Source organism: Protomyctophum bolini, assembly GCF_963924005.1.
Source record: "Protomyctophum bolini genome assembly, chromosome: 24".
In the NCBI taxonomy this organism is placed as follows: Eukaryota; Metazoa; Chordata; class Actinopteri; order Myctophiformes; family Myctophidae; genus Protomyctophum; species Protomyctophum bolini.
The window spans coordinates 26,264,502-26,274,369 of NC_137885.1; the positions used below are offsets into that span (position 1 = coordinate 26,264,502).

Consider the following 9,868-nt stretch of genomic DNA (forward strand, 5'->3'; position numbering starts at 1 on the left):
CTTTCAGAGAGAACGTTTTTAACTCAAATCTTTGCTACTGGGGGGGTCCTTAGTTGGAACAACATATTTTCAGATGGGGGTCCGTGGTCAAATACAAATCATTCTGGAGGTCTTTGGAACAACATATTTTCAGATGGGGGTCCGTGGTCAAATACAAATCATTTTGGGGGTCCTTGGAACAACATATTTTCAGATGGGGGTCCGTGGTCAAATACAAATCATTCTGGGGGTCCTTGACATGAAACAGGTTGAGCACCAACAGCCTCAGGTCTAAAAAGGGTCACAAAATCGGCTTACTTGCCTCCACCCAAGTGTTGTCTGCACTGTCCCAGACCGACCACTAGAGGTCAGCGATGAAACACATGAAGTATAGTAATAATAATAATAATAATTCCTTCCTTCCTGATTTTGCAGACAGAACATGTGTCCTGCGTGGTTATTGGTTGTGGTTGTGGTGGGCGTGGCCAGCGGAGCTGCCAGTCAGTGTTGGGAGCATCCTTCATGTCAAGACCTGAGCACTGAGAGCAACATGCTGGTAAACACACACACACACACACACGCGCACGCACGCACACACACACACACACACACACACACACACTGTTGAAAGGACTTGTATGTGGCCACACCTGTTAATTTAGTAATTAATTGGTATTAAAGCCTGAAGCTTTAAAACACCCACAGACGTTGTTGTACAATAAAGGGTGGGTGGGGGGGTGGGGGGGGGGGGGGGAGATGATGATATTGCGATGATGTCACAATATCATGTGTATTTCGATTGGGCCTTTTGACTCAAAGGCTTTCAGCTTTCAGGAAGAAACCAACAATACACAGGGAAGACATATTTCAATATTTTAATCTAACCACACCTGGAGGTCTATTAGAGTAATGTTAACTCCATAGACTCATACAAAACACCTGGGGGTCTATTAGAGTAATGTTAACTCCATAGACTCATACAGAACACCTGGGGGTCTATTGGAGTAATGTTAACTCCATAGACACATACACAACACCTGGGGGTCTATTAGAGTAATGTTAACTCCATAGACACATACAGAACACCTGGGGGTCTATTAGAGTAATGTTAACTCCATAGACACATACAAAACACCTGGGGGTCTATTAAATAATCTTCCAAACCCCATTCTCAGACAGTCCTTATAGTCATGTAATGTCCATATACGGATCTGTGCTAAACATAAAGGGCGACACACCAATAAGTATACCTTTAGCTGACAGCGTTAGATTGACAGCTGTTATAGATTGACAGCTGCATGAATTAGACCTAGAGCTTGTAGGTCTGCTATTTTTGAAAAATCGAAGAACGACTGACATTTTTAGAATCTGATCTCAGGTCAGAATGGGTTCATCAGACCAGTGTGTGTCCAGTGGAAACCTCGTATGAATCTGATCTCAGGTCAGAATGGGTTAAACCATCTCTCTCTCCTTCCCAGGAATGTCTCCAGATCTGCCACTCTGACCTGACCGAGGAGACCCCCGTCTTCCCCGGTGAAGCCCACCTCGCCCCGGTGTTTTCATCATCATCGGACCCCGACGCGGACCCCCAACCCTCCTCTCTCATCCTGGCCCCCGCCTCCTCCTCCTCCCTCCTCCTCGCCGCCGCGTCAGCCTCGGACCCCCAGGCGGCGGTTCAAGTCCCGGTGCGCCGCTCCTACTCCATGGAGCACTTCCGCTGGGGCAAACCGGTGGGCCGCAAGCGTCGCCCCATCAAGGTAGAGTGGAGGGGGTGGAGATGTGACCAGATTTGACTGAGAGACTGCCATCGTGCAAATTCCAATTTTTCCCAAAATGAGTTAATAGCACAGGCAGACTCTTCACATACTAGAGCATGTCTGAAATAACTAAATAAGTGTCAGAGCTGAAATAGACATGTAAATATGAAATAAATGCTTAAACATGTAGCTATAGGTGTAATGTTAGAGACCACAGAAGACATGTAAATATGAAATAAATGCTTAAACATGTAGCTATAGGTGTAATGTTAGAGTACACAGAAGACATGTAAATATGAAATAAATGCCTAAACATGTAGCTAGGTGTAATGTTAGAGACCACAGAAGACATGTAAATATGAAATAAATGCTTAAACATGTAGCTAGGTGTAATGTTATAGAGACCACAGAAGACATGTAAATATGAAATAAATGCTTAAACATGTAGCTAGGTGTAATGTTAGAGACCACAGAAGTGAACCTTTCAAGCCTGTTTTCTCAACTAGTTTTCTGCAAGACATTACTCTATAAGCCATATCTCCAAAACCGGTGGGTCAAACTGAACAACATATATGTCAATTTGAAGCTTTCATATGACAACGAAAAAACGAAAAGAAAAAGAAAAATCCAATGGCAGCAGTCCCTCCTTCAAATTTGGTCGCAAATGTTGCTAAGGACGTGTTTTCTAATCATCCTTGGTCCATGGACGTGTATACATGTCTTTAGGGCTTTTTATTTTTAATTGATATCAGTGTTGTTTTTGGCAGCAGATTTAGATTTTAGTTTTAGTCATAGTCTCTTGAACAGTTTTCATTTAGTTTTAGTCACATTTTAGTCACCTGGAATGTTTTAGTGTTAGTGTCTAGTTTTAGTCGACTAAATGTCATAAGATTTTTCGTCGACTAAATCTACAGTTGATTATAAGTCGAACAAAATGTATCTTGGCGGGCCTCAATGCCGTCGCAATGAAAATAGCCGATCTACAAGCTCACAACGCGTCGCAGCGTTTTAATCGACGAAATCAACACTGATTGATATAAAACTATATATATATATTTATTTTTTTAAATGGCCTCTCCTTCTGCACCGTACTCCTTGTGCACTTCCTTGTTTACGGCAAGGACTATCTAAAGTCTGGCCAGGGGGAGGCAGTTTAGTGACCAGGGTTACTGCAGGTTTTTTGACCCTAGGGGACACGGGGAGAACATGCAAACTCCACACAGTGGAATGTCTTCATTAAAGGGACCGTTCACCACCAACATGACATCACTCTCCCCCATGGAGCCTTGAATACATGGGGATGTGTTTCTGTCCCATTCCTAAATCAATCTTTATATTTTTTTATCCCAGGATTTTGCAACCCATCTTTTCACCCATAGGGGCTGAACTTGGCAGGTTATCAATACACTTTTAGGCGGACATGTTTGTGCCAACGTGGACGATTACATTTATTTCTTGATCGCCTCTTGTCTTGATTGTTTGAACATGATGTAATGGGCCGCTATATACTCGATAACAGGCTCGATAAGCTTTTTGATAACGGGTACTCGATAAGTCCAAAGCTTATTGATAACGGGTACTCGATAAGTCCAAAGCTTATTGATAACGGGTACTCGATAAGCGTGTTCTCAGATTTTTTCGGGTGTCGGTTATCGAGCTCCATCATTCTCTTCTCATTCCCTCCTCTCCTCTCCTCTCCTCTCCTCTCCTCTCCTCTCCTCTCCTCTCCTCTCCTCTCCTCTCCTCTCCTCTCCTCTCCTCTCCTCTCCTCTCCTCTCCTCTCCTCTCCTCTCCTCTCCTCTCCTCTCCACCTCTCCTCCCATCTCACCTCCTGCAGACCCCATCATCATCATCATCTTCCTCGGACCCCGCGGACCCCCCCTCTCCCCTCCTGCCCGCCTCCTCCTCCTCCTCCCTGCTCGTCGCCTCGGACCCCCAGGAGAACCAGGCGGTTCGAGCCCCGGCTCGCCGCTCGTACCACATGGGGCACTTCCGCTGGGGCAAACCCAGCAAGCGCACACCTGTCAAGGTATACAGATTGGTGACTCGACCGGTCTCCATGGGGTCTCCTGACCTGTCGGTCGGTCATCAAAGCATTGAATGTGACCACGAAAATAATTCAAGGCTTTGTGGGGTGTGACTGAGAGACAACAAGTCATTTTGGGGGCTGAACTATCCCTTTTTAACCCATTCTGACCTGAGATCAGATTCATACGAGGTTTCCACTGTGGACACACACTGGTCTGATGAACCCATTCTGACCTGAGATCAGATTCTAAAAATGTCAGTCGTTCTTCGATTTTTCAAAAATAGCAGACCTACAAGCTCGTAGCGCGCCAATCGGTGGCGCGCTATGAGCTTGTAGATCTGCTATTTTTCAATAGCTAAAGCATAACATGATGCCAACACCAACATGGGTTCCCGTTCAGAATGGGTTAAACAACCACAGAGAGTGACATTTTGAATTTGAATTGTATTTCTATACATTGTGTAACGCAGGGGTCCTTGAGGGAGTTCCAGGGGGTCCTTGAGGGAGTTCCAAAGGGGTCCCCCTCCAGCTAAACGATCGTTAGGAACCAAATGGACCCTTATTGGTTCCATTTGTATACACTCTGAGTTACAGACCCATAACACTCTCAGTCTGAGAGTGTTGGTTCCATTTGTATACACTTGACAAGAGTAACTTGTCAAATTAATGCCAAAGAGGGACCAGATGTCCCTCTTTGCGTGGGACAGTCCCTCATTTCCAAGACTTTTCAGGCCGGCGTCCCACATATTGACACCCTGTCTGTCCCACATTGTGAGACCCTGTCTGTCCCACATATTGAGACCCTGTCTGTCCCACATATTGAGACCCTGTCTGTCCCACATATTGAGACCCTGTCTGTCCCACATATTGAGACCCTGTCTGTCCCACACATTGAGACCCTGTCTGTCCCACATATTGAGACCCTGTCTGTCCCACATATTGAGACCCTGTCTGTCCCACATATTGAGACCCTGTCTGTCCCACATATTGAGACCCTGTCTGTCCCACATATTGAGACCCTGTCTGTCCCACATATTGAGACCCTGTCTGTCCCACATTGTGACTGCATGGCAGGCAAACGCATCAGTGTTCAAATGCCCTAATAGTTTATAAGTCCCCTATAATAGTTGGCCTTCTGTTGTAAACCTCTCTCATTGTCTCTTCGACTCTTCCTGCAAGATGTGTTTTTAAGCCTGTTAAAATAGCATAAAAATAAAAAATAAAGCATGATTCTAAAACAAAATGTGAGACACCAGAGGATAGCCAATAGGCCTATGGTCAAATATGACATCAAGGGCATTTAGTGTCAATTTGGGGTGTTCTTGACGTGAAAAGGTTGGGGAACTGCTGTTGTATTTCTACATGGTGTGGTACTATTGCTACCATCACTGAATAGCAGACCTATACAAGCTGCCGCGCTACGAGCTTGTAGATCTGCTATATTACAGTAAAAACATGTGATTAATATACATCTCCCACACTGTGATCTACACAACAGGTCTACACGTTAGCAGGGGGAGTTGGCGCCGCCCTGGAGGAACCTGCTGAGAGCTCCGACGAGTTGGGCTTCCTCCCCAGGTTAGGATTTCTTCTTTTCTTCATTTTTGTCTTTTTTTTTTTTTGCCAGGTGCTTGAAATGTGCCTGGTAAGGGGGTCGACACTATGCCAGTCTAACCAGTGATCCCACACAGGGCTAAGGGGTCGACACTATGCCAGTCTAACCAGTGATCCCACACAGGGCTAAGGGGTCGACACTATGCCAGTCTAACCAGTGATCCCACACAGGGCTAAGGGGTCGACACTATGCCAGTCTAACCAGTGATCCCACACAGGGGTAAGGGGTCGACACTATGCCAGTCTAACCAGTGATCCCACACAGGGCTAAGGGGTCGACACTATGCCAGTCTAACCAGTGATCCCACACAGGGGTAACGGGGTTGACACTATGGCAAGTTAATAAAATGTTGGGGCATGTGGAGTTTGCTTTGGAGTTGCCCCAAACTGCAAGTGCACATTTGAGTGAGGAGTCTGCTATAAACACAACACCAGATCTATAGCTAGATATCTATAAACACAACACCAGATCTATAGCTAGATATCTATAAACACAACACCAGATATATAGCTAGATAGCTATAAACTAGGCATGTGAATCTCGTCTCATCTCACGATTCGATACCCATCTCGATCCACTGCCAGCGATACGATACATTAGAGATACATGGAATCCCCTGGCGATACGATTCTCCCTCTTCCCGATGCGATGCGATAACCATTTAGTTCAAATCAATGCGATACGATGCGATTCACCCCTCTACCGATACGATGCGATTTGATGGCGATTCATCACAATAGAAAGGATTTATATTAAAGCTCTATTCATTTCACAAAACATGTAAAAATGCATTACATTTAAATTCAAAGCAATTTATTGTTTTACTGTAGGTTAGTATTATTAACCTGACGCTGCCAGATCCAAAAAGCTTGCTACACAAATTTGTTTCACAGCTTATTTGGATCTGGGATCGCGGAAGCAAATTCGATGACGGGGCTGTTCCTTTTTTTCAAGATACATGGTAGATGATTGGATGGGAGCGTCTGTCTATCACCGTGTGGGCGTGCAAACACAACCAATCATATCGACGTGTCTATATACCGTCACATCCGCATCCCGCCTTTAGCTCACGCTGATTGGTTCGGTACGAAGCAGATCTGACTCAGGGCTCAACTCCGTCAGAGATCCCAGATGAGTGTTGTGTTGGGGAATATGTTTCCGCAATACCGCCCTCATCTGGCAGCGTCAGGTTATAGTATTATAGCTCTGCATCTCAAACAACCCTTATAAAATTATGTAAGTAAACAAAGGGTCTGCTCTCTGCTGGTTATTGTGGAATTGTTAGATTACTAATAATCATAGGCTATAGTATAATTATTATATCTCAAAGGTCAATTTGAGGTCTTGAGTATAGAGGGTTCAAGAGATTAAAATGTAATAGCCTATCGTTCATCAATTAACATATATAAATAGAAAATAAACAAAACAAAGATTACAGGTCACACTTGTATAGTGCTGTCAAACAAGTCTATGTCTAGTTTAATCTGCAACACAGTTTTATAATAGAATTGCCTGTATAGTGGGGGTCCCTACTTGATCTCTCACTCTCAGCTAAGTGGTCCTTGGCTTGACCTAAAAAACATTGAAGACCCTGGCCTGCATGTATTATTAACGTTATAAATACATAGCAGATGTACAAGCTCACAACGCGTCTCATCCACGCCCCGCTGTGAGCTTGTGGATCTGCAATTTTAGGCGTGCGACACCGTCTTGCTGCAGAATATAAATAAGGCTTCTATCCCAGAGAACAGCAGGGGAAAGCTGGACAGTGGAAAGTTGGGAAACGGTTGTAAACGACTTTAAACGCAAGCAGTACACCCTGCTGTGGCGTTGTTGTTGTTGTACACGTGTGTGCAGACTGCAGAAGCTTTCTTTAATTACAAATTGATGATTGCGAGTCGCGACGCAGATTCGCGTCGGAGAATCAGCTAGAACAGCTGTGGAGTGTGGATCATTAGCAGCACGCAGCGCTACAGTGAAAAGTCAACTGATCGACGGACAGCTATTTTATAAAGCTAAAGGTTGTGCTTCCTTTGTGCGTGGGGCTCACTTCTGTTCGTCGCGGGTGCTCTTTATAGTCTGTTTGTTGTCTCAACGTGTCTTCTCTGCACCGTCGTACGGTAGCTTCTGTTCACTGACTGCGTGTGCGGCTGTGCGCTGCAAGCTGGCTGCGAGAGACCTTTTTTTCCCTTCCTTTTCTGATGGTACGTTCAATGCGCCTCGGAAACACAGGATAGGGTGAAATTTACCATGAAAAAACGGTGCAACCACGGATTTTACCGATGCAAGCAATCCGCGAACGATGCATCAAGATTTCACCCGTCAATTTTACCGATACACAGTGAATGAACCGATTCACTCGCATCGCGCACGTCATAATCGATGTATCGATACGAATCGATTATTTTCCACATGCCTACTATAAACACGGGATCGGATCGGACATCCCTGATAACAACCTCTCCCCCCCCCCCCTCCCCCCCCGTCGCAGTGAAATGAGACGCGAGCTGCTGGCCAATGAGGTGCTGCAGGGGGAAGAAGAGGCGGAGCCCAACGCCGCCGCCGCCGCCGCGCCCATGGTGGTTAACGTTCCCGCCCAGAAGAAGCGGGACAGCAACTACAAGATGAAGCACTTCCGCTGGGGCGGGCCGCCCGCCACCAAGCGCTACGGCGGCTTCATGAAGTCCTGGGACGAGCGCGCCCAGAAGCCCCTCCTCACGCTGTTCAAGAACGTCATCCACCAACAGGACGCCGCGGCGGAACAGGAGTAGAGAGAGAGAGAGAGAGGGAGAGGGAGAGGGAGGGAGAGAGAGAGAGAGACGAAGGAATGCCTGATTGTGCTTTAGAGCAGTGGTTTTCAACCCTTTTCGTATTCAGCACTTGAGCGTGTTGTTGTTGGTCTGAGAGGCTAAATGTCATCCAATGACATTTAGCCTCTCAGACCAACAACACGACATGACGTTGACTATTTTCTTGTCGTTGGATAAGATTCCATTCCATGGCTTTTGGCTACTTTTGACCAAAATAACAAATTATTCCACACATTCTCTTTATTGTGTGTGTAGACTCCTTGTAAATTAAAGTAATGCAGATGTTTAACAATAATGTAACTCTTGAGAGAGCGTGAAATGAAACCAAATGGAGGCGTACGTAACGGACGGGTCCATTTGGTTTCGTTTTATAGCTCTCAAGAGTTAAAGATCTGATAAGGGTCCATTTTGGTTAGCATTAACTCTCCGTCATTTAACTGGGGACCACCTGGAACCCCCTCAAGGACCCCATGGGGTTCCCAGACCACATGGGGACCACCTGGAACCCCCTCAAGGACCCCATGGGGTTCCCAGACCACATGGGGACCACCTGGAACCCCCTCAAGGACCCCTGGGGGTCCCTACCTGAACCCCCTCAAGGACCCCTGGGGGTCCCTACCTGAACCCCCTCAAGGACCCCTGGTTGAAAACCACTGCTATAGGGTATAGCAAAGTCCTGACATCCCTCGTTCATCCCCTCCTGGGTCGGTCGGTCGCGGAGGTCAGAATAACATCGGTTAATTTCCTCATGAATATCGTCTCGTATTAAAGAATTGTGGTCCCAAAAATAAACAAACGGTCTCTGCGATAATCTCGGGGAGGTGTCGTCTCTCTGTATCGTTTTACTTACGTCATATTATTTGATACAGTCTGTATACTGTACTTAATTAGGCGGCAGTGACATTAGCGTTTTCCCTGCTGTCGGTTTGATTCTTCATATCCATAATTATGAGTCAAAACACCACATAAGTTCTTTATGTGACACGATATTCATTTTCTTTTAAAGAGGAAAAAAAGTCTATGGGAATACAGAATAGTGGGGAAAAATGCGACCCAGTTAGGATGTATAAATGATGTCAGACTTCGGTGCTCGGTACAAAATAGCAGATGTACAAGCTCACAACGCATTCATTGATTGATTGATTGATTAGCACGGTCTACTAACGTCAGACAAAAGGATAACACAAACGCTCCAGAGGGACTTGTTGCTGAGCGTGCACATCTGCTATTCTGGCCCGTTTCAGGCCCGGTTCATGATACCAGCACCAGCACCAACAAGTAGGCCTAGAAAGAAAAGAAAAAAACAGCAGCTTATAGTTTATCAAAATATCCAATCAAAATATCCGTAATTTATCAAGTTAGCCAATCACACGCCTTCGCTACTATAGCGTAGCGAAGAAAAATATATCTCCAAAGAAAAAAACGCCCGCCGTCCCCCCATTGGCTGAGCTCGAGCCAATGGTATCCGTAGACGTCACCAAAATGGGCGGGACAGAAGGTTCAAGCCATATTTGGTCGGTGTCTTCCTTAAATATGAGGTTGAGTCAGCCGGTGTTGTTGTGTGGTTTGGTGCGCTGTGATTGGCTGGGCATGAGAAAGGCTCTGACAGTGTGTTTTGATTAACGAAGAGTGCTGATGGCCCCTGCTGGCCGATGTGTGGAACTACACCCTGTACATA

At 45.8% G+C, this 9,868-nt stretch overlaps 1 protein-coding gene across 1 annotated transcript; it reads left to right on the forward strand.

The window, feature by feature from the left end:
* Positions 1–417: 417 nt before the first annotated feature.
* Positions 418–8,259, forward strand: pomca (proopiomelanocortin a). Its single transcript, XM_080758618.1, has 5 exons — positions 418–535; positions 1,458–1,736; positions 3,574–3,765; positions 5,264–5,343; positions 7,872–8,259. The coding sequence occupies exons 1-5, from the start codon at positions 422–424 to the stop codon at positions 8,149–8,151; spliced, it is 945 nt and encodes a 314-aa protein (XP_080614744.1). The 5' UTR covers positions 418–421; the 3' UTR covers positions 8,152–8,259.
* The last annotated feature ends 1,609 nt before the right edge of the window (positions 8,260–9,868 follow it).

Coding starts and splice junctions, on each gene's coding strand:
- pomca (XM_080758618.1), top strand. CDS start 422: ATGTGTCCTGCGTGGTTATTGGTTGTGGTTGTGGTGGGCGTGGCCAGC. Junction 1,737..3,573: donor GCAAGCGTCGCCCCATCAAG/GTAGAGTGGAGG, acceptor CACCTCCTGCAG/ACCCCATCATCATCATCATC. Junction 3,766..5,263: donor GCAAGCGCACACCTGTCAAG/GTATACAGATTG, acceptor TCTACACAACAG/GTCTACACGTTAGCAGGGGG.